Source organism: Falco biarmicus, chromosome 8 (assembly GCF_023638135.1).
Source record: "Falco biarmicus isolate bFalBia1 chromosome 8, bFalBia1.pri, whole genome shotgun sequence".
In the NCBI taxonomy this organism is placed as follows: domain Eukaryota; kingdom Metazoa; phylum Chordata; class Aves; order Falconiformes; family Falconidae; genus Falco; species Falco biarmicus.
In genome coordinates, this window is record NC_079295.1 from 23,934,598 (window position 1) to 23,958,653 (window position 24,056).

General features: G+C 40.7%; 1 protein-coding gene across 2 annotated transcripts in view; it reads left to right on the top strand.

Moving 5' to 3' along the window:
• The first annotated feature begins 2,085 nt into the window (after positions 1-2,085).
• The window catches only part of COBLL1 (cordon-bleu WH2 repeat protein like 1), an 86,388-nt gene continuing 64,417 nt past the window's right edge, over positions 2,086-24,056 (top strand). The window contains exon 1 of one of the 2 annotated variants that reach the window (XM_056349136.1): positions 2,086-2,165. In XM_056349136.1, the coding sequence (XP_056205111.1) occupies positions 2,101-2,165 (65 nt within the window). In that variant the 5' untranslated portion in view covers positions 2,086-2,100. The other variant, XM_056349138.1, reaches the window with a different exon arrangement.

The window sequence follows — 24,056 nt, forward strand, 5'->3', positions numbered from 1 at the left end:
AATCTTCTTGGCATTAGTACTTGCCAAAAGAATTAGACGATACCATACATTGGTTTTCAAATGAGATTTTAAAGAGAATGCTACAACAGTTCCTTATGGAGGTCCAGTAATGTTTATTAGAACGGATGACATTGCAGCAACAATTACCAGCTGTAATTATTCTAATATACAATCAGCTACAATGGTCTTCTATAGATTCAGCTATAGTTGAATCATCTCATGCCTTTCCTACATTGGAGTTTCATTACATTTTAGAAGATGCAGTCACCTAATGGTTTTCCCCAAGAAGTATCTGGTTGGAAACATGAAGTTCTTTTGTACTTAAACCGAGGCTACACACTGAAAGCAGAAAGTTACCCAACCCTGAGTGCCGGAATAGCCAGTACACAAAGGAATTTGTTAACCTTCTTCCTCACCTGGGAAGTGGCCAAACAATTTGAGGAGCGTGACAACAGAAGTGGACTGTCAAAAGAGAAAACAGGTCAGAGCTTTACGTAAGGTCTTCAGTAGGATTGCTCTTGAGATTCTTCTTACTGATCAATTTGTTGAACACCTTCTCTTTGAAAACTGGACCATGGGAAATCCATCTGACTCATCAGTGATTAATTTTTTGTCTAAGAAACATACACAGATTAGTGGGGTGTGCCTGATAATGGCATGTGGTTATTCAGGGTGTGAACCACCACTAGGGTCTGTCAAAACAGGCAGCTTCAGGGTTATTCAATCTCTATTGAAGAAGCAGAAAATAAAAGCAGAAGAAAATATTCAAGAAGCACAGTACAAATGAGAAAGGTGTACAGGGAGAAGCAAAATGTTATTGACGTACAGTATCTGTATTGTACCGTGTACAGTAATATTCTAAACAATGTTCATATTATGAATCGTATTAACATAGAATGGTCAATTATAATATTTTTTCCAGATGTGTGATGTCAGAACTAGTCAGGGCAAGGACATTTATACTAGAATGCAATGTTCTACTCTTTTCCTATTAAAAAAAAAGGTATAAATGCTTTGTCATTGGCTGTTTTTCCACTTCTGTTAAGCACTGGCCAAAGCATCACCTGCATAAGGAGCTGTTTGGCTGCGCAGTGCCATCCCCCGGCCCCACGGGCAGGGCGCTCCGTGCTGGCACGGCTGAGGAGCGCGGACCGCCGGGTCCGCTGGCTGGACGCTGGGAAGGGGCAGCTTGTCACGCAGAACAGACTGAAGTGCCGTCACGCTCCGAGAGCAAACTGAAGATCCAGCTGACACCGCTCCTAGCACGGTAGTTAGTCACCCGTGGCGTGGGCAGGTCACGCTGTGCCTCAGCCGCCGCAGGCATCCGCGGGGCGCAGCGCTGGTCCCTGCGGCCGGGGCGGGGGGCGAGCCCAGGGGGGCTGATTTAGTAGCTTCATTAATGTTCAAATCACCATAGCTGTTTCCAACATGTTCTGGTCAGGGTGATGATGCAGAGAAAATGGTTCTCTGGCCAGCGCAAGACACACACCCGGGACAAGTCCCCGGCGCGCTCGACGACAGGGACAGGGTGACCCGGCTTGGTGGCTGCGCTTTTTTCCTGAGGGCGCTGGATCACACCGCGGGGTCTGGCCGCCCCGGCCGGCTCTCCCCACCTGCGGGGATTTCGGCCCGCGCCCTGGTGGCTGGAATGGGGAAGGGCCGAGCCCGTGGCGGCCGCCGAGACGCTTCGCTCGGGGAGAGGAAAATTCCAGCCGGGAGGAGCGGCCCTGCCCCCGCTGGCCGCTGACAGCCCGCGGCCGGGGCCGAGCGGAGTCCCCGCACGGGCCGGGCGGCCGCTGGAGGGGGAGCCGGTGTGTGGAGGCGGGTGGGCGGGCGGGGCTGGGACGGGAACAGGGAGTCTCTGTTCCTCCGCGGGTGCCCGCAGCGGGGAAGGTTCCGCGTTTCAAGTTTCTCGCCACGAAGTTTTTGTGGTGTTTTGGTTTTCTTTGGTGTTGGGTTTTTTTTTTTTGGGGGGGTTTCCCCCTCCGCCCAAGGTGCGGCTTGGCGAGCGGCCGCCCCGGCGCAGGCAGCTCAGCGAGGCCCCGTGCGCGGCCGCCCCCCCGGGAAGGCGCCCCAGGGCCGCGCCGTGAGCAGCGGGGCATGCCCGGGCTCGGGGGCGAGGCGGTGCCGGAGCGGGGCCGTCTCCCTCAGCCCGCCCCGAGCAGGTGAGGCGGGGAGCCGAGGCGCTGTGCGGGCGGATCCCAGCGGCTGCGCCCGCCCTGCCCCGGGAGCCGACCTGCGCTCGCTCAGCCGCCGGCATGGACGGCAGCGCTCCGCAGGCGGCCGCCCCGCCGCCCGCAGGGTAAGCGCAGCTCGCCGCAGGGTGGGGGCGCGGGCAGGCCGGGAGCGCGGGGGTCGGGTGAGGTGAGGTGCGAGGGGCAGCTCGGGGCGCGGAGGCGCGGCCGGCCGGGAGCGCGGCGTCGGGGCGGCGGCCCGGGGCGCTCGGCGGCCGCCTGGCGCGGCCGGGCCAGTGCGTGCGTGCCCCTGCCCCGGCGGCGGGAGCCAGGCGGCGGCACCGGGAGCGGAGGCAGGTGGAGCAGCGCGACCGTTAAACGGCTGCCGGCGCGGCGGGCGCAGACAGGCAGAGCGCCGCCCCGCGCCTCGACGGCACGTCGGCTGGGTCCCCTGGCCGGGAACGGGCTCTCCGGCGGGACGAGGCCGCGGGACGCGCCCGCCGAGTCTCCGGCGCCCTCCTCGGCGGTGCCCGGGTGAGCAGCGGCGTGTGCGGCTGCGGGCGGCAGCATCGGGCTCGCCCCTGGCCGCGGGCATTTCCGCAGGGACGAGCCGCGACCCGCCCGCCGGCGCCGCCGTCCGGGGCCTCTGCCGGGCTGCGGTTCGCCAGCAGCCGCTAGCGTCGTACCCCGCCGCCCCGCCGTGTCCGTGTGTGCGGGACGCGCCCGCCGGGCCCTCCGCAAGGTGTGCGAGTGCTGGCGGCGGCGGCCCCGGGCGAGCGGGGTGCTGTGCTGCTCGGGCAGCTGCCTGCGCGGGGGGCGTGCGTGGAATAAACAAGCAGGATCTGTTAGGAAAAGTAAAAGGGTTGTTTTGTTTGCTTTTAAATGTTAGACTCCTCTGAGGAGTTGCTTATAATCTGTCAGAAAATGTAACTTCAAAGAATGTGTTTTTATATCTAACCTGCCCCCTTTTCCGGACCAGGAGGAGGAGGGTGGCTTCCCACGAAGCATTCAAGTATGTGTGAAGAAAATTAATCCACTCCATAACTTCAGAAGCAAGTTGAGGGATTCAAAATACTATTTCTGGAGTTACCTGTAAATAGAAGGGGCGAAATACATGGTGACTGTATTTCTTTAACACCAAGATTTTTTGGAAGCTTCTATATTATATGCAAAAGTATTAATTGGATTTCTGACCAAGTGACTGCAGGGCAGGCGGGTGTACCTGGTGGTGGGTCAGGTCCCTGTGGTGTTTGCAGTAGCTATCAGTTCGGATGGGAGCTGTGGCTGTAGGGAATGTGGAAGGCTCATGGAGGAGTGGGATTTATTCGCGTAGGGCCTTGTGGAAGTGCCACATTCACGTATGGCCATTGAGAAATAAAGTGGATATTGACTGAATGGCTAAAACAGCACGTTTTGGAAGTCCGCAGTTTTACTTGTGGGCAGGGGCATGAAAACAAGCACAAAAGCACAATTAAGATTTTGGTTGTTCTGACAGTTTCTCTAGGCCTGTTGCTTGCCATGAAGCTGTTGGTTACGCTGGATTTTGGCTGCTGCTTGACTTACTAAGTCAGGAAAAATAGTTTGTTCCCTTAATGTGACTTCAAGCATCTGTCAGCATTCACGTCTCTGTTCTAAAAAAACACGTAGCTAACAGCAGTGCTCCTTTGCATTAGTCCTGCAGATATATTTTCAGGCCTTTTATCATCTGTTCCTATGTAATTTGGTACTTAGGAAATCAGTTTACCATTCCTTTTTTGTTACAACAGGAGTTCTTTATTGGCAGTCTTAATTATTTCCTGAAGATAGGCTCATTTGCTCATCGAAACGCTGGATCTGAGGAAAAAAATCTGGATATACCAGCAAAAACGGCAACTCCCAGTTTACTGAAAATGATCCACAGATATGTTTTTGAAGAGTAAGCAGTACTGTAATTCTCTCCCTGAGACGATAGGAAAAATTGTGCAATCTGGGAAGAATTTCAGTTGAAATAGCAATTTTCTTTAAATGTATTACCAAATGATGTGACAGTGCGGTATATCTCTTAACTTGTCTAGCCAGGTGGAGAATGCTGTTAATCCACAGCTGAAAGGTGTTTACCAGTGAATGTGTTCTTAAATCACAGTTTGGAGATATGTGGTGTAATTACTGATAACTCTTCACAGCTTAAAAGTCTATTTATGCTAACTGCCAAGAAGGCCAGAGGCGTTAAAGGTGTTTTGTGAGTTTTCAAGGATTGATGTTTATTTAGCCTTGGAACTTCTATATAACCTAATAATCGGTGGCTCTTCAATGTAGAATTTTGTTATCAGTTCTATGGCGACAAGCTTTGGGAAAGGATCCTGTAATTATATGTGAAAGACAATTTTTTTTGCATGCAGAATTATGCTGTCCTATTGAAAAATTGTTTATTAAAACTGGGTGTGGATAAAAATGTTTACTTGAATTTGGGGAAAAATATGCCAGTGCGATTTGCACTGTACAAACAAGGTAAATCAGTGAAGATTTATTAAAAACAGTCTCCGCTGGATATTTTTTTTTTTAATAGGGTGAATAGAAGGTGTGCCCAGTAACTAACTGGAATTTTTGTGGAATATAGTGAATAGGAGGTGTGCCCAGTAACTGGCTGGACATCCCACATAGTTTCTTCTGGTAGCAGAAGAAACTTGGCTGGACCTACTTTTAGGCATTTTATAGCTCATCTATCTTGCCCTGAGTCTGGGCAGCACTCATAATTCTGTGCTCCTGCTAGGCCAGTGACACAGTCTGCTCCTGTTCGTCACAGAGCTGAATTGGCTTTATGTATTGGCTGCATTACAGGATGATAGGAAAATGTGTGGTTTAATACTTTAAAAAAAATAATGGCTGTGGTTGGTATCCTACCTTTTGAATACAGTTTTCCTGCTGTTGCTGGATAGCAATCATGTACCCTGGAGTAAAAAATTTTTACTTTATCGAGTAGATTTCACTACATGATACAGGCTTTTATGATGAACTGCATTGTAAATTAATATGCTGTTAAAATATTGGAGCAGATACGGATTTCGGTAAATGGACAGTTGGTTTCCTTTGAAATATTAGAATGCACATTGAGGTTTGCTTTTAATTCAACTCTAATCAGTTCCTGATAATTTTACATTATTTCATTTGTTCCTTTAAATCACATTTAAAGCTGTATGCTTACTTTCAGAATAACGGCTTCTGGCCTGCTTTACCTAAGCAAAATCCCTTTGTTTTGTCATTTTCTTTTTGTGTCTGATGAAATCTTGCTTAGGAGATACAGCTGGTCTCAAGGGGCTGAAGATCAAGATGGTTGGGGTGGGGAGGGGGCAGAGCCCAACTGAGCTTTGGTTGTTAGCTTACTGTGAGAAACACTCCTTGTGTGTTTTCCTGCTCCTGTTCCCTGGTTGCTTGGCCCAGTGAATGTATGTGAAAAGTTTAATAAGATCAGGAGAGAAGTCTTTTTTCCATGGTTAGGGCTGTGTCAGGAATTGAGAGATGTTTTCAGAAAGAAAAGAAATTTATCTTTTCTCTTGTGTGTGTAACTGTTGAGTTTTTATCAAATTATTTCCATCAGAATATGGATCTCTGAAGACATCAGCTGTGGCTGTGTTAAGAAGTATCAAGCATCAAGCTTAGAATGTTGAGGTGAGCTCTCTTTTTCACGTTGTTGGATGAGCGAGTTCACAACGTTAGCCACAGGTTTGTTCAAGTAAAAGTGAAAGTCCTCCCTGTCCTGGAGTGTGGGATGGGACAGAAGGTGTAGAAATAACTTCAAACCAAGCATTGTATTGCCAAGCCACAGGAGCAGACTGTGTGTGTGTGTGTCTGAATTTGCTCAGTTTGGTGAAATTTAGGTCAGGGCTAAAACTACGTCTTTTTACCTTGCAATGAATTAGCTGTTGCTACTGCTCTGTATACTATGTTATTGTATACACTTACTTATGAACAAATGCAAGACCTTTTGTGCTTGTGGTTAGCACTATCTAGGATCAGAAGTCAGGCTGGGATGGGTCTAACAAGTAGTCTAAACTTAGATGTGCTTTATCTCTTAGACTGAGGAATTCAGGATAAATAATTTGCTCATTTTTTCTCAGCCCCATGACCCTGATGAAGATCAACTAACTGAGCAATAACAAAATGGAAAGAACTTTGAGTATTTGTGACCAGAGTTTGCTGCATGTTTGAAATGGGGAGTTAGCCACTTCATGGGTGGATGCCCATCAAGAGCCACTTGAATGCTAATCATTCCAGGGGGTAATTTGCCAGCTGAGTTCTGAACATATATGTAATACTTTGAGGTGATTATGTTGTTCTTTTTAATGTATCTGCCTTAACCAAGGCAACGTCAAACAGTTACATGACACAGAGGTGCCATGAACTGAATGTTGAGTTTAAAAACTGGTCTGATTACTCAGATTTTGTCAAGTCTGAAGTCATAGCTGTGTGCCTATGGAGTAGTCAGTGGTAATGTTCACTGTTGGAGCGTGTTGCTGTGGGAATGAGATCAAGGAAACATCAGGGGGTTGAGGAATGTGGATACTAGGGTGAAAAAATGTGTGGGAGGGTAATACACAAATAGAGAAATCAGCAGAGTTATTTCAAAGCTTTGTCCAAGTCTGATGATATTTTGTGAAAAGCAAAAGTGAGAGCTAGTTGGTGAGGTATCAGAGGCATGTGGGGGGGAAGAAGTGCTTGAGACTGGAAGGTGGGTTTCAGTGTTGTCTTAGGACAGGCTCTTTGTGTTGTTACTAGAGGTTTTTTTGTTTGTTTTTTTGTGGTGGTTTTTTTTTTTTTTTTGTGAACTTTAAAGGAGACTACAGTGCTTATGTAAACCTGAAGATCAGCGTTTGTGTTGAGTAGGTGCATCTGTGTTGGGTGGAAGAAGAAAAGAGCCCATTGTAGAGGACTAGAAGCTTAGATTCCAGAGGAAACTGAAGATTTTGACAGGATTCCTGTCCTTTGACAAATAAATTAACTCACTAGGGATATTTTGGTCACAAATAAATGGTTTCTCCTGTAATCTGGCGTAACAAAAAAAACCCCCAAAAACCCAACCCCTCCCCCCCAAAAAAAAACACCCAAACAAACATATAAATAGCTCTCCCTTCATGAAGTCCAGTACTGCTTCTGACTTCCTTGACTGTAGCTTGGAAGAAAGTTTCTTCTAGCTTGACTGCTGTTGTTTCTAGCTATGGCTCTTGTAATTTTGTGTATGCTGGGGGCAGCAGGTGCCAAGTTATCCAACAGTCATTTGAGTTGCAACAATGTTACACTGCTCAACTAAATATTTTTGTTTTTCTAGCAATTAACAAGTCAATATGATCAGTTGCTCTGTTAATGTAGCCGGGTACAAGGAATGCTGGGTGTTCTCTTTTATGGCTGCTTGCAAGTTAAAACAGATCTGATTGTGGCGTGCTTTGCACCTGGCTCTTGCTTCCCCCACAGCTGACCTGCTGCTCTGATTTAAGTTCACACAGCGCTCTGCTGTTGGAGAAGGAGTTGCTCTTTACTATGAGTATTTGCTGTCACTATATACTACTTTAAAACTCAGAGCTGACGTCAAGGTGTTCGAGGATGACAAGAAGCCAAGATGTTGGCTCCTAGGCTCCTGTAGTGTTCTGTGGCCATGCCCAGCATTAGCACAATGAAGAGGAAACTCTGACAGTGCAGCATGCGACAATGGAGAGTTCAAGGGGGAAAACCACCCCTGCTGTTTTGAGCTGTAACAAGCAGCTAAAAAGTTGAGGTTTCACCTGAATTCTTTCCTGAGGTAAGGTCCCACAATGAAAAATGCAACTCTTTGTATGAAATTAAACTTAAACATTTATTAACTGGAGTTCCAGTAGATGCGTTCTGGCTTGAAATCTGCATGGTGATGGGCTAGTAGATAAAAGTGCATTTTTTTCATAGTTTAAGAAATGTTTTTTTTTTTATGCATGAGAAGTGGAATACCATGTGAATCTTTACAGAATTGGGAATTCCTGGATTAGTTTTTCATTTGCTAGAATGTTTTCCAGTTCAGAAGGGGCATGTACATTTATGTGTGTCTTTTGGTGGTTGTAAATGATTAAAGTGCTGTGGGTGGTTGAAGGATGGATCCCTAATCTATCTATGAAATATGTCCCTTGGGAGCTTGCATATATGTCGACTGAGATGCAAGACTAGGGTTGTCAGGATTGCTATTTTCAGTTAAAGAAAATAGAGCACGTGAATATTTTTAGCTAGGCATAAGCTTTCTTCCATGAGAAAGCATCAGTTTTCTTGGAAGCTTTAGTTTTACAGAGGTTTTCATTAAAGAAATAGCTCCCAAGCTGGACTTTCTTATCTGTATTTTAAAAACCCTTTCTGCACATTTCTTTGACTTTTATTTCTCTTCTGGAAATATAGCTACTTGGTTTGGAAAACACAGATAAATCTCATTTAAAAACAGACAAGCAAGCAAACCAACCTCTCCTCCTCCCCAAACAATGCAAACAATTGCTCTGTGCTAGAAATGTCATGAGCTTGAATTTTTCTCAAATACCAACAATGGTACAGTTTTGTTCTTTGTCCTATATCTCTCCTATGAAGTGATATGGTCTTAATTAAAAAAAAACACCACCACCACTCTGCCTCAAAATAGCAGCATTAGAAATGTGGATATCCTTCTTTAAAATAAGATTTCCTTTAAATTCAATATTCCTGAATATTGATTTACTGTTTTAAAAATCTTGTTATTTTCATGGGCCTTGGTTTCCCATTGGGAATTAATTTTTCATTTTGGTACTTTACATGGCTTTCATGTCAGACCTTCAGGTGGATTTTCTTCCAAAGACTAAGGCTCTGTACATGAGTTTTTAGCAGGTAACTTTTAAATGTTTTGCTATGGGTAAGGCATAAGCATCTATTTCAGTTGTCCCTATAATACAATTATTGACAAAGTTGCCTGAAGGGACTGCTTTTTCTATTATTTTTGAAAAATTGATTTTTTTTCATTATATGTTGCATCCAATTTGACATTATTTTTTTTCCTAGGTTGATGTGCTGGGGGCTGAATAAAGTGAGTTAAATAAGAATGTCCAAGGATAAGGGACCATCAGTAGGGTAGCAGTGCAAACTTTGGGTTACTGTTGCCCAGATGCTTTTCATGTGTAGGTATCAGGGGAATTAGAAGGACAAGAGGGAAGAATACAGTTTGACAAACTTGGCATTTGTCATTTATTATTTTGCCGTGTGTTTAAGTATCATTGTATTGCTCTTGACTTTTGTAAAACCCAGCGCAGTCCCTTCTGTACTGTCAAACTAGACTGACTAAACAACTGGATGTAATGCTGCAGGTAGAAGTTAATCTACTACTGAGGTGTCTGTTGTTTGACTATTCTTGTGACAGAAATGCTGAAAGCATTTTTTACTTGGGAGGAATAATGTTTTGCCTTTCAATCTAGTAAAAGAAATAAAGGAGCCAAAATGTCTGTTAGTTAGAAAGTTAAGAAAACAAATGTTTATAACTCATTGTGCTCAGTTGTAACCCCTTCAGGCAAAAATGACGTACATCTTTCTTCGGTAGGAGCTGTGGACTTAAACCTTTTGTTCTTTTCATTAAAAATGCATGTTGTGCAGAATTAAATATGAAACCATTCTGGTTTTGAGAGCATAAAAACTATTTGCATGGATGGATTTTTGTGTGTGTGTGTGTGTGGTTTGGTTTGTTTGTTTTTTTTTTCTTTTTTAGTTCTTCAGTTTGAAAGACAAACAAGGCCCAGAGTGGAATTTCTGATGATTTTCAGGAGTTTGATTGTGTAAAATCACAAATTCAAGCCATAACAGAAATCTGGGCTTTGACTCCTTTTGATTTTTAGTTCAGAAACTTTTAATTCCTCAAAAAACATGTACCACTATGTTGTCCCTAGGTTCTCAAACTTTCATTTCTGAAGAGTTATTGCTTTCTCCATTTATTCTATGAAGTCTCCAGACTCAAACTTTTCTGTATCCTCTGCTGGTCTCTGATTCATGGTCTCTCGCTTCCCCTTGCCTGCAGTTGTGATCCTTTCCTTCCACCCACACTACAAAGCAGCCTTAGTAATTCCATCCTTGGCACCCTCCTTGAGCTATTTTTACCTCATTCAGTTTTTAAAGTACTCACTACTTGGAGAAAGTCCTGTTTTGCTGAATCCTAAACTTTGATGTGCTACTGCTTCTTTCCTAAAAACCTTTCTCCGTAGATCATGCTTAGGAACTTTGACGAATTTTAACCGTTCCTAAGGCACCTTAACTGTAGTGGTTTTGCAGATTTGGAAGGCAAGGTGGACTTTCTCCATTGCTTCATTGTTGGCAGATACTCTGGAAGACAACACTTGGGTTTTGGGTGGGTGTTTGGTTTTAGTTTTGTTTGTTTTTTTTCTCTTTATGAGGGGTAGTAGATTTCTTCCTCCTATTACCTTAAACTGTTTTGAAGTGCATGACCCAGTCCTTAAACTCTTTCATAGACTCCTTCTATTTCTAGCTTTTTGGATTCTGTTTTTTCACGTTCTTTTAAATTTTGAGATTTAAAAAGAACCTGGCCCTTCACATTGGTCCTTCCATCTTTTTTTTTTTTTTTTTTTCCTGTGTCCCATTGTGCCTGTATCTGATTTCTCTTCCCCTGACTTCATGCTGAAACTATAGAGTTGTCTTTTCATAAATGTGGCTTTGTGTTTAAATATTATGTATCGTGTTTTACCTAGGTTAATACATCTTATTCCCTTGTATTTACATGGGCGTGGAGGCTATTTTTGCTACAGCATTTAAGGGGTGAAGGGCTTCGCAGGCCCTTTCATATAAAGCTTTAAGGAGGGGTCATTGGCTGTCTTTGCAGTTTTTGTCTGCTTGCTTATCTGTGGTTGATGCCTTAGACATCACAGGACTTGGAGCTGAGATCTTAAGGCAGCAGTGATAGCTAGAGACATGAAATAGGGTTTATTTTATTATTTTTCTACTTTCAACTAAATCAGAGTTTACTTACAACTTTGTTGTGACAGTAGCAGTAATTTTCTTAATGTATTAAATGCTGTCCTTCCTCGGAGTTGTATATATTGATGTCTGCATGACAGGTTATCAGGACATTTGTTGTAGAAGTGAACTGATGGAGCGGAGTCAGATGTGTCTTTCTTCCTTCAGCTCCTTAATGCTTCTCTCTTGTTTCTTTTCGGTTAGTTGACTGGGTTTTTTTTGGGAGGTGGTGAGAGGGCTCTGTTTTGCTAACAGATGATATGTACAGGGATCAGAGGATTTTGGAATCTGGGTAACTTTTGGGGTTTGTTTTGATTGCTCTTCTGCAGTGTAGGGCACATATTCCCCCCTCCCCGTAGGTATCGTTGACCTTGACATGTCAGATAATGCTTCTTCAATTTTATAGAAGAGCAAGGTGAAAATCTAGAAGGTATGGAAACCCAAAGCATTTTATAAGCGCTTCTTCACAGCTGATTGTCGATAGTGAGTGGGATAGGAGAGAATCTGAAGTAGCTTATTTTGGAAAAGTAATAAGGATCTGACATCACTGTCTGAACTGTTGGAATCTCTGTCTTATTTCTAAGCATCTTTCTTTGACTGTTCTCATATTTCCACTGCCCAAACATTCTTACAAACTTTCCAGTCATCCTCCCAAAATACACTGCTGTAATGCCTCTTTATCCATAAATCTCAAATGAATAAAGGAGGAGGAGAGAAACGCAATGAATTGTAAATGTTAAATGAAACCTTAAAAACATACAGTGATTTAATTTGGGAAAAAAAAGGGGTTGGTGCTATGATAATTTTAGAAATAGTCAAATCAATAGATTTTTATTTTTACTTTTTGATGGTGTTCTTTAAGATACTGCTTATAGGCTTCTGTCTCTTTTTCTTCCTGCTTGTACTTACCAAAAGTTTTCCTGGATTCTGTAGCTCCAATATGTAAAGCCTGCCAGCTAACGGGTTTACAGGATTTTTTTTTTTTTTCCTAACGACTGTTTGCCAGCACTTAATCCAGTATAAGTTTTTATGGTAGAATTGAGAATGTTTGGAAATAATGACACATAACATAAATGCTGAAATTTCATCCTGTACAACGCCAAGCAGTATTTTATACGCTTTGACTGTAGATGAAGATATTTTAAAATTACTTGGTACCCTGAGTGGTCTTGTGGAAAGATCTGTATGGTGTCTGTCAAAGCTCTGCCCCTCTGCAGAAGAGACAGATGTCCTGCATGCTGTCTCCGCTAGAGATGAAGAACTGGATTTTCCTTCACATTTCCTGAATGAAATCTGTCCACACTCTGACAAGCTGATGCTGCCTCTTCCTGCTCATGGTGCAGAGATCCGTAGTAGGAAATGAAGTGCTCAGTGAATTATTTTGTAAATAAATATTTGTCAGAGTCACTTGGAAGAACTTTAGCAACTTAAGATAGAAATACCCTTGCAAAATCCTACCCTGACTGAGAAATGTGCGGTTAGTTTGTCAACAGCATGCTCTCAAGAGAGGAAAGATGGTTGAGTGTCTGAAGAGTTTTGCTACGTGTAAAAAAAAGCTCCAGGATTAGAAATAATCATTTCATGAGGTTTTAACTTTAATTAAAAAGAAAAAAAAAATAGTCTGGAATGCTCTATCTACGGTTACTGGCCTTTCCCGCATCCTGTCACATCGTGTTTCACCTCTCAGTCATACACTGAGAGTGTTTCCTTGAGTCAGCTTGTGGTATCATGTGAATAAATGCTCAGTGTGGTAGGAAGATCTCCAGTCTGTTTGTGAAAGAGCTCGTTGTACTTTATCAAAGGTAGGAAGAGATAGCTAAACATGGCATAACATTTGTTGAAATTGTGAAAATGCAGTTATTAAGCTTAACCCATTAAAAAAAATTTGGCTTCTGACACTAAAATGAGAACCATCAGAAAACATGAATCACATCCTCAAACTGACGTCACTGTACCAGTATTATGTACTGTTGTGTTTTTCTGTGGCTTTGATTAACAAATATTTTCAGTTAAATATTGAAGTGGCAGCGAGAAATAAGTAGTTTGGTGACTTTAACGAGAAAGACTGATTCATTCAGAGATCTGGTGCTGGAGCTGGATAGGAATGTTCACTTTCTCCCCCCCCCCCCCCCCCCCCCCCCCCGTTTTTTTTTCTCCATATTTTTTTTTTTAACAGTAGTAGAATAATTAACAGAGGTTGCATAACTATCTCCTTGGATAATCTAGGTGGAAGGAAGTTTTAGTGTCTGCTTCTGAGTAGGTTTGTGGCTGCTGTTGAGCTGGTGGAATGTTTGTTGCAGCTTGGAGAAGTCAAGCTGTTTGTAATCACAGAAATACACAGAGGTAATTCCTTTTTCTCTTTTTAAGGTAAGGCAATGCTTTTGTTGCTTTAGGCCCTCTTCCCTTGCCTGTATTCACCTTAGGATATTCTTTTAGTTTGGGGATGTTTTTGAAGTGTCGGCTTTGAATTTCTGGATCCGAAGAAAGTCTTTCTGCTTTAAGCTAGCGCTGTTGGTAGTGACTTTATATCCATGTAATAACATGACAATGACCAGATTTTTTATAGTTTTTATGTGTGTCAAAAGAACAGCCGGATGGCCATCAGCCACAACTTGAATTTCTTCTCTGATGTGAAGCCAGAGCTTTCCATGGTTTTCCTCCTTTGGGTGATGTTCGAAACCCAACCCTTACTTGCTGAGAGAAAGAAAATGTGGCACTTAGGAGAGGTCAGTGGGGTTTTGGATTACTGGCATTTAGAGTTTTACTGGGTATAGTGAGGGTGGACCTTTCAATTTCACAGAGTTTGCAGCTGAATTTTAATGCTCTCTTGTTTGTGTCTCTTTCTGCTTCTATCATCTGTGTAGATAGCTGCCCGTGAGCTTTTTTTTCCAGATTCACGGACTCCTCTGCTTTTCAGCACGCGAACTTTAGTTTTATAACAACATTCTGTGAAGCACTGACCGACTGCAGTTAAGTTTGGGGAAATTTGAACAAATTTTGAAGACATTTTGTCAAATGAACTATCTGTAGCTTGTCCCTGGCATAGCTTCTACCACTGAGGATGAGAGCTGAAACTTTGGTCTAGCTGATCTACACACCTTGTCACTGAAGCTTCTGTTGCTGTAGCTGTGTTGGTGGTAATTTTGCCTATTCTTTACCCCACCACCCCACCTCCAGGCCTTTTTTGCCCACTGTAGACAAATTCAAGGTTCTCAAGTGCCCTTTAATCAGGGTCAATACTTTCTAATTAAGAAGTTTGCACTATATTGGTGTTAGTAATTGCCTTTTTGTTTCCACTGGCATTCTGCTGGAGTGCTACTTACCACTTGCTTGAAGGTAAATCAGTAAAAAATGTGGGTGACATAACTAGCGAAGCATAGCTCATTTCATAAGTTTTTAGTGACTTAATGTATTCAACAAGCAATGTTTTCTTCTAAAACTGTTTTGAACAAGTACAGTGGTTAACAGTTAAGCAGTCTTGGTCTTTTTCTAAAGTATGACAACATGTCAATGGCATGTTCATGAGTTACTGCATGGTTACAGAATAGGAGCGTGTAAATCAAAATGCGATTTGGCTGGTAGGAATGTGGAGAATACTGGATTTCTGACAATATTCTGACTGTTGTGATGGCACAGGAGAAGTATGAAATATTTGAAATAATCTGAGAGGTATCTAATAAAAAAAAAAATCAATACATACATTCTTTTAAGCATTTTACAGAGATTCTGTGTTATACCCAGGGAGCACTTACAGAAATAGTTTCAGATCTCAGGAATGTGTGTGTGTGTTTTAAGGGCTTTATGAGATTTTACAGCTTAGATCATTCTTGCAGTATTTCTGTCCTTTCCTCTGAAAACCATAAAGTAAGAAAATCCTCTTCCTCTGAGTTTTCTTTGGAGTTTTTAAATGACTTCCTGGGTGGGAGAATATTACTTTTTTTTTAGTTAATATTTATAAACTAAGTCACATTGTTTCAAAGCACTTTGGCTACTTCTATATACTCTGTAGATCGGGTAGGTACCATATTAGAATTTTCAGAAGGAAAGACCCAGAAAGTTTGAAATGCTGCTAAATTGGAGGGTGCCCTCTCCCATAATGAGAAGGCGCTCAGTTATAGGAACTCTGATAAATAAAGCCTGTAGACTAACTGCCCATCTGTACTTTTAAGATGAAAACAGGATGTTGGTTGTATTGCTGGAGGACTACTGTATAAATCAAAGGATATGCTATTATTTCTGGGTAAGGAAGCTGTACTCCCTTAGAGTAGTTCTGTATATAAAAGAATGGTAATTGCCATGCTTATCAAGGACTGGCAGCTCTCCTTTGCTAATTGTGACCTGGTGAATCCACCTCTTGTTCATGACTTAGAACAAAACGTTGCCAGTTATTTTAATCCCCTATTCAATAGGACAAAGAGAATGTGGTTATTTTTATCTCTTTATGGTTCCTTAGATTATACAAATAGAAAACCCCTTTCCTCTATTCAAGCCAAAGGTGGTTTACCAAGAGGGATGTGGGTCGTTTCCCCAGTGCCCGTTAAATCCTGCCAGTTCAAGTTGTGTCCACTTAGTCATGTCACCTGGAAGTGGCCACGTGGCTTTCTCCCCTCGCTGATGTCTGATTATTTCCTTCTGCTAATTGTGGTGGTTTTTTTTGTTTGTTTGTTTTATTATTATTCACTTCTAGCCCCTTTACATTTTTGTTTGATAGGCTAAGCTGTTTTTTGTTTATTCTCAGAAGGAGCACTTCTCTGCACCTGTTGCGCTCTGTGTGCTGTTGTACTGTTCCTCAATGCCGACTAGAATGATGTTGCCTTTAACTTTCTTTTTAAAATCGATTTTATAGTTAAACCACAAGAAGTTTGTATGCTTCTAACCATTTTATCCAAATACACTTTCTCTCTTTAGGAAGGAAATGTGTCAGATTACTTTTCTGCTTTTGTTTTCCACCAGCTTATTTTTCTTTTTCAGAGAAATCATAGAACTGTTTGGGTTGGAAGAGACCTTTGAAGATCATCTAGTCCAGCCCCCAAGGTAGATCTGCAGTACACTGTAGGATAGTCTAGATTGTTATTTAAGAAATGTAAGTTTTTCTTAGGCAGAAGTAGCTGAATCTGGAACAACAATAAGTGCATGGATAAATGTTAAATTGATGATCCTGTAATATTACATGTGTTTTTATAGAAAAATTTTTGGGATGAGTCCTCAAAATGAGAACTGTTTTGGTAGAGTCATTTTAGCATAGGTGTTTACACTGGTTAGTATAGAGCTGTCAGCCTCTCAGTATTTGTACTCAAGTGCAGAGTTAGCCTCCCTGCAGTAAGACTCCTGACCGTGAATCAAATTTGAAACAAGCCCATGCTGCTGATGCCTAGATGGTAGAGGAACGGCCTGATAAGAAAGTGAGAAGGTGGCAATGGTAAGTCAGTTGTGCAGGACTGTAAAGGAAAGCAGACACGCTTCACTCCTGAAAGAATCTTCACTCTGGAAGCCTTACATCATAAACTTAATATTGTTTTAATATTGATTTTACATTATACTGACTTATAAATTAATCTTTCAGATTCATAATTTTCATGAAGTTTGATATTCAGAGTGACTTTTCTGTTGTTCACTATCGCTTATCTACAGTTCCCTGAAGTTCTGTGAAAGATGTTGCAGGAGCTGTTCAGGCTCACGTAACAGGTCATTGTAATACCTAAGGAAAAATATGCCTATAATGTAATGTTCTGAAAGATGTTTCAGTTTTGTTCAGATGGTAACGCATTTGCAATAGCAGCTTCTTTAAAGGGCTACATAGTGCTGTTATTTTGGAACACTACTCATTACTCCTATAAATTTTTGCAGCTGAGAGAACTGGTTGTGTTAGGTTAAACAAGCTACACACCCCGTGGTTGAGCTGTTTTCTGAATCACACTTACATGGCCACAGATACCTATTGGAACACTTTCTGTCATTTTTTTTAACATAAATGCTGATGGAATAACTTCAGATTTAAAACTGGAATATAATTATGCCAATATCAATTAACAGATATATTTTTGAAGAAGTAAGGCCTCGCTAATCTGCTGCTTTCTGCTTTTTCACAGGGGTGGATTAGGAGGCAGGAGTCTCAAAATCTCGAATTTATTTCACGTCTATACTAAATAGTTATAGGAATTAATCAGGAGTGAAGTCTTTTTGTTGAAACACAATGAGTTCTGTAGTAGAGATTGAATCGTATCAGAGGTACTTGGGAGGATACCGTATGACATGTAGAGATATGGGATTTCTATGGAGGGAGAACCTTTTCTGAGGCCACAGACTAGTTTATATGAAAACATATTTATCAGTTATCAGATGACTTAATGTTTGCAGTCGTTCATCAGATAAGAGTGGCTACTGATTTAGGGTAGACCAGTGATTTTGAAAATGCATGTGACTTTTTAGTAGTCGTGCCTGTGGTCATTAAAAATAAATCTTAAATTTTAGCTGTTCGTATAAACACATGGCATTCTTTAACAGGCCAGAAGCATGGTTATTGGGAGACATGCTGTGGAATTACCCTGATGTGACCTTTAACTGGTGGATTTGAAAAGCATTAAGCATTATTTGAACTGGTCCAGTACTCTGAAGGCCCCTTAATTATACTGCCAGTGTTATTTTCCTTAAAACTTCCAATGAAGGGGAATGTGTTCTGGAGTGCTTGTCTCAGTTATGCACTCACAGTTTTCACTGTGCAGGTTGTATTGTACCTTAAAATGGTTTTGATTTGTTTGTTTTTTAAAATTTTAAGCTAGTATCACAACTTTTCACCCACAAAGCAAATAGCTGTTGCTTTTGATTAGTAACTTAAACCTTGGCAAGTATGTAAATTCCTCAGCAGGGCACTGGTCTTGAAGAGCTACTTAGGTTCCAGTGAGAAATCTTTTGAACAGATTGCTTTAGAACATGTGATTTTTATTTATTTTTTTAAACTTTTTTCCTGCTTCTGTACTACATTATCTGCACTGATTTACTTCTTTCCTCCAGGAAACACATTTGCATTAAAGATCCGGTCTTCTGTTTATTTTGTTCCTGCTGCTTTTTGCTTCCATGGGGTCCTCTTTGACCTTACAATTAACAGAAAAATAACTGTTATCCTGGGAATTAGATCAAGAAGAAATTAAGTACAAGGGGCTGATGAATTCTGATGAATTCTTTCACTAATCAAGCTTCCATTTTGACATGCAAAGATCCTCAATTATAAAAATAAATAAAAAGGTTAAAAAAATACTCTTAAGGAGCACATTTTTATAGCGTCTCTAGTGTTTGCTGGAGGGCTTTACAAGTCAGGGATACCACAGGTTTCTATTGTTACACGTTGGCTTTGTCAGCAGAAAAATTCGAGTATATTTGCTGGAAGGTGCTCTATCCTGGCCTGAGCCATTTTTTATTTATCTGATCTGTTTTGGCTAATTGCCTTCTGGGTAGAGTATTTGCATTGTACTGTAGTGTTTCATTGGCCCAGCTGATATAGCCCGACTTGTATTTTAAATTGATCTGCAGATATAAGGGTTCTTGCTGCAGTTATGCAATACTGAAAGAGTAGTAAGTGTAAGAGATCAGATCGCTCAGTATGCTTTCAAGCTTAATCATGTACAGCAAATCCATTGAAAGAACATTGATAGTTCTGAGGTCTGCTTTGTTTGTTACTTTATATCATATTATGTTGTTATAACTATTTTGGAGATAAGACTGGTGAGAGATAAAACTGGCATATCAAAGAATTGAAAGGGTTGATTGCAACGTTGTCTGCTTAATGTCTCTTTAAATGGCTAGGCTTGGTAATTTGTCTGATTTGAACCTAATAGTGTCAGGTTCGAAAGCAAAGGATGTCAAGAAGGGAAGGAGATGATTTACATCCTTTAGCTTCAATAAGTAGGAGATTCAGATTGGAGTTTTGCTGTACGATATTCAAATTTTTCAGAAAGAGCTACATGATAAAACAGCATGGGGTACCAAGGCCTGCAACTGGATTCTTTGGCAACAAGGCTTCTATGTACGTTTTCCAAAATGTAGGAAAGGGTCTACTCTGTGTTGGCAAACAGCCAGTTTCTTTCAGGATCTACCTGAGTTTTACAATGTACTTGCTTGTTTAAAAAAGCCAAAAACCTTCAGGCTAGTGTCATAAACATGTTCTACTGTACATCCTCAGACTGGACTCTCTTGCTACATACTCAGACTAACCTTAAATTCTGGTTAGAAGACCAGAGGTAACAATACCAAACCCTAGCATTGGTGAATATGTGGAGTTTTGTTTCATTGTGCTGATGAAATTACTCTATCCATTCTTCCATCCATCTGTGTTTGTTTGTGCCATATAAGCAAGAGTATGTTTTGCTGGTGAAAGGATCTAATTCTAAATACTACTAGAATCACTGTTTACTTGTTCGACTCGTTCTGTTGATTTATATGTGCTTACATATACTTATATATGAGCACTCACTGACAGTTTTTGAGTTCAAGCATTTTCCTCTGTGTTATAGAGCTTCATCTTTCAAGTTCTGCTATTTTCAGATAACAATGTTGTATATCTTGTCACTGTTGGTAGTTGCCAACAGTAGAAATAATCTGCCAAATGTTAAAATAATGCTGATTACACACTTTTCTTAACACAATGCCTAAAGAAAGCTAATTGTCTTGAATTATAAGTACGTAAACCGGTATGCTCAGTATACATATTCTTCAGGAATCTGTGGTTACAGCTGTCACTGACCACAGCACGGAGCTACACATAAGCTCAAGAAGAGTAGCACATTGTTCTAGTTTCAATTTTTGTTCTTGTTCACTTCCAGCCCCCTCACATAAGAAGTGCGGCTGGCTGGGACTTCCAGCCAGCGTTACCCAGTGCGATGTTGTGGGTTTACCCACTACGAGCAAGCAGGGACAATTTCCTGTCTTCTTTAAAAAAGAAAATCAAAGTAATATGAACAGGAGTGGACTCTATGATCTTAAGGTTTTTTTCCAACCTAAATGATTCTATGATTCTGTCTTTTCCATCACTAGTCACCTAGCTGCATCACTTGGCATCAGTTGTGATAATGTTATGCAGCCATGTAATGGGCTGAAAAAGACCAGAGGAAAGATAGAGAAATGATAGCTTGGCCTAGCTGTAAACTTCATCTTTCCATTTTTCTCAGACACTTAATGTCATTGTTACGGTTCTTAGCTTTTGACAGCTGCCTGGTATCCTTATTAGCCACCTTTGACCCCAGAAGGCTAGTGGTATCAAATATTTTAAAAGAGTGCTGAATCATACTTAAACTTATGGTTTAAATAAATGCTTCATGTTATCTGCAGTGTTACTGTGACAGATGTGTCCCCTGTTCAACCATGTTTCACATCAGCGGATAAGGAGAAAATAGAATTATGAGACTAAAAATGATGCTGAGCTTGAGGAATTGTGTGACTGCACACACAGGAATAGTGAGTGCACTGGTGCAAAGTGTTTTATGAACAACCATTATTTAGTTGTGTTAATTTTTTTGGTTTCTTAGAAAACCGATTCAGCCAGGTTGTTGTGAGTAGTTAGAAGGTATGGCCTAGGAATTCGTACCGTGATTAGCAGCGGGATCCAGTGAGACTGTCTAGCCAGTGGCTGGTCCTTGGATATAGAAGATCATGAAAGGTTGGTGGACCTTATGAAGAGGAGGAGGGTGCAGACATCCAGAATCACATTGTCTGTTTCCTCTGTTTACCTACTGCAGTCCCCAATTTGACAGTTGAATTCTGGTACCTCCTAACAGTAAGTTATAGCTTGTTCGGTCCTCTATACTTACCTGAAGTGACAAATAAAGCTGTAGCTTATCTTTCTGATCCCTTCTGTGTGTATGAGTCAATGCTAAACCAACTTTGTCTAATAAACTCAATTTGTGGCTGTTCTAGCACTTTCAACACAAAACCACTTACATATTATGATAGCTGCAGTTACATGATTATATCTGTTTTCCATGCATGTTCACTCCCTGGTTCTAATGAAATTATTAAAGAAGTCTTTGTGTATGCAGGCTATGTTTCAAAACTGAGCAGAAATCCAGGAGTGGAAATACCTTTTTTGATCCATTATGTAATCTTGATAGCTGTTATTAATCTCCCTTTTAAGTAGATGATTAAAATACATCTATTTCCACTAGAAAAATGGGGAAAGCTTGCATGAGTTTTAGTCGTATGTCAGCAAATGACAGAGACAAGATTGTTGTAGTGTGATATGGTTTCTACAACATAGTTTTTGGACTCCTCCTGGGAGTGATCTGATGATAATTGTCACCTGTCAAAACTTTCTGATTTGGCAGAATTTGTACTCATAAGATACTCCTGGTACTGTTCAGCGAAACAGGAGCATTGTATGATTTTTAGCTTATGCTGTCAAGCATACCATACTAGCAATACAGATATTTTTGTCTTGTCTGGATTTTTTTTTGATGATGCAGTAATTGGTTGTTCTTTTAAAGGAAGACATTTGTGTTCCAAAAACAAATGACACACGCAGCTGTGTAGCCAAGTGACCTAGAGAAAATGAGTTCCCATGATCTATGTGTATGTGCAAGTGATGGGGACCAGAGCTTGTTCTTTGTCCAGTAGTTCAGTTGTGCATGGCCTCAAGGGAATATGTGGCAGTGTTCCTTGTACTATTAACTTTCTGTGGGAATGTAAGAATGTGTCTCACAGTGCTGGCTAGGAGTAGTTGTGTGGAGTATTTTGTTTCGCTGTTTTAAATTTGTTTTCTACATTGCTGTGGGTTGTATAGAAATTTGGGCTATATATTGATTCCACTTTTGAGGAAGAGCATAAGATTGTGTGATACTGTAGATGTTATTAATTGGATATAAATGACTTGCATGGCAATGAGAAAAACTATGCAGCCATTTGATTTTTGTTCTTTTATGTTCTTGAACAAATACTTGTGTTAAAGGATATTTGAAAAATGAAGGGAACTGTTTAGTCGTCTGCGTAAGTAAATAGATATGAAGTTCTCAGATACCCAAGATGTGAAAATACAGGGGTTTTTTTGTTTGTTTGTTCCACAGTGGATGAGACAGGAATAGGATTGGCAGAATCCTTTCTTTGGTATTTAATTTTTGGGAGTTAATTTTAGTATTTCTTTTTTTTCTTTTTAAGAAAAAAAAGTGTGTTTGTATATAACATCTCATCTAGAATTGAAAAGTTTGTAATAGCAGATCATAGACAAAGTGCTGTTCAAGTTACTAAAGACCAACTAGGTAAGCTTAATGCATTGGTTAGTTTTGGAGTTATGATTAGCAACTTGATTATTGGTAATATGATTAGCGATTTAATTGCATAGGGTTACTAGTGCCATCCTGAGGCGTTATTCTAAACTTGTGCAAAATATGTACAAATAACTATGAACACTTCTCTGCCGTAAGGAAATGGAAAAACAAGAAAACAGAACTCAAACAGAAGACATGCTAGTTACTACTTCCATATACCTTATTACACACAGCTTTCTCAGAAGCTATACTTTTAAGGGTATGGCCTTAATGAGCAAAGTACCTGCTTCCTCAGTTTGTCTAGTTCCATTTAGCTTTCCATGAATAATGGTATAGGTGGCAATAAAAGTGGACATAAAACCTATTTGAGGCACTATATGAGATTGTATCCAGTGTATCTTTTAAGCTTAAATAATTAATTTTATTTAGAATGGACCTCACTTTCGTTAGTTGCATCAGCACATGACCTTGCTGTGTTACATGTAAACAGTGTCATAGTTGATGTAACTGATGAACTGGGAAGTTACTGTATGAAGTGGTGAAAGTATAGTTACTCACTGTCTACAGGCAAACGCTTCAGCAGAAGCCCCTGCTTTCCAACCCAAACAGAGAAAATAATAATAGCTAAATCTTTTCAGTAGTAAGTATTTCCCCCTGTGTTTTGTTGGTGGTTTTTTTTGTCTCTTAAATACTTTTCTACTAAATATATGGTTTTTAAGAAATGCTGACTCCAGGCATTGAGGTTTTGATACCAAAATCAATATATTTTACCAGGTTACTAACTTGTTAATTTAGTATTGGTCAGGCACATGTTCTGAAACCATTTATTGGAATGTAGAATGCTTCAGTATACGAGACAGTAAAATACGTCAATAATATGCTCAAATCAAATTTGCAGAGCTTTGGACATCAGTACTAGTATATCATCATCTGCCCTATCCAATGTTAAAGTACCCACTATCTTGTCGCATTTCTTTGTCAATATATTAATATCATGCTATTTAAAAACAAAATAATTTCCACATACAAACAGTTTAAAAAATACAAGCACCGATCTTGTAGTGGAAAGAATGGTTTATAGTTTCTTGGCAGTTGAAACAACTACCAATCCACTCTTGAACTTATGTCTGAGGGATTAAAACTTTCTGTGTTTTAGAATTCTTGCCCTCTGGGGTAAGAATAATGACAGCAGGTGAATTGGTGTTCTAATTTATAATATGATGCAACTGAACTAAAATACAACTTTTTGCTTATTTTAATTTATTTTTAGAAACATGGACAAGGAAGACTGTTACTGTTCATACCTTCAGACTGAAAACTTAAAATGATCTAGGACTTCAAGAGACTAAAAAGGTCATGCATAGTCATTTATTATCTGTTAGTTTAAAATCTACTGAAATATCAGGTTTATACCTTGAAGGAACCTTTTGTTTTATAAAGTGGAAAGTAACTGTTGCAATCTTGGATGACCTCCAAATCTCCTTTGAAAATCAGTTTCTTCATTAAATGAACGGGAGTAGGTTTTCTTGCAAATGTTTTTGCTTTTAACTCAAATGCCAGGGATTTGAAATTTGGGGGAGAAGCTACCAACAAAGCAGATTAAATAGACTGCTAAGTCTAGCTTTGAAATACTGCTGTAGTAAGTCTTCTGTTTTGGATAGAATGT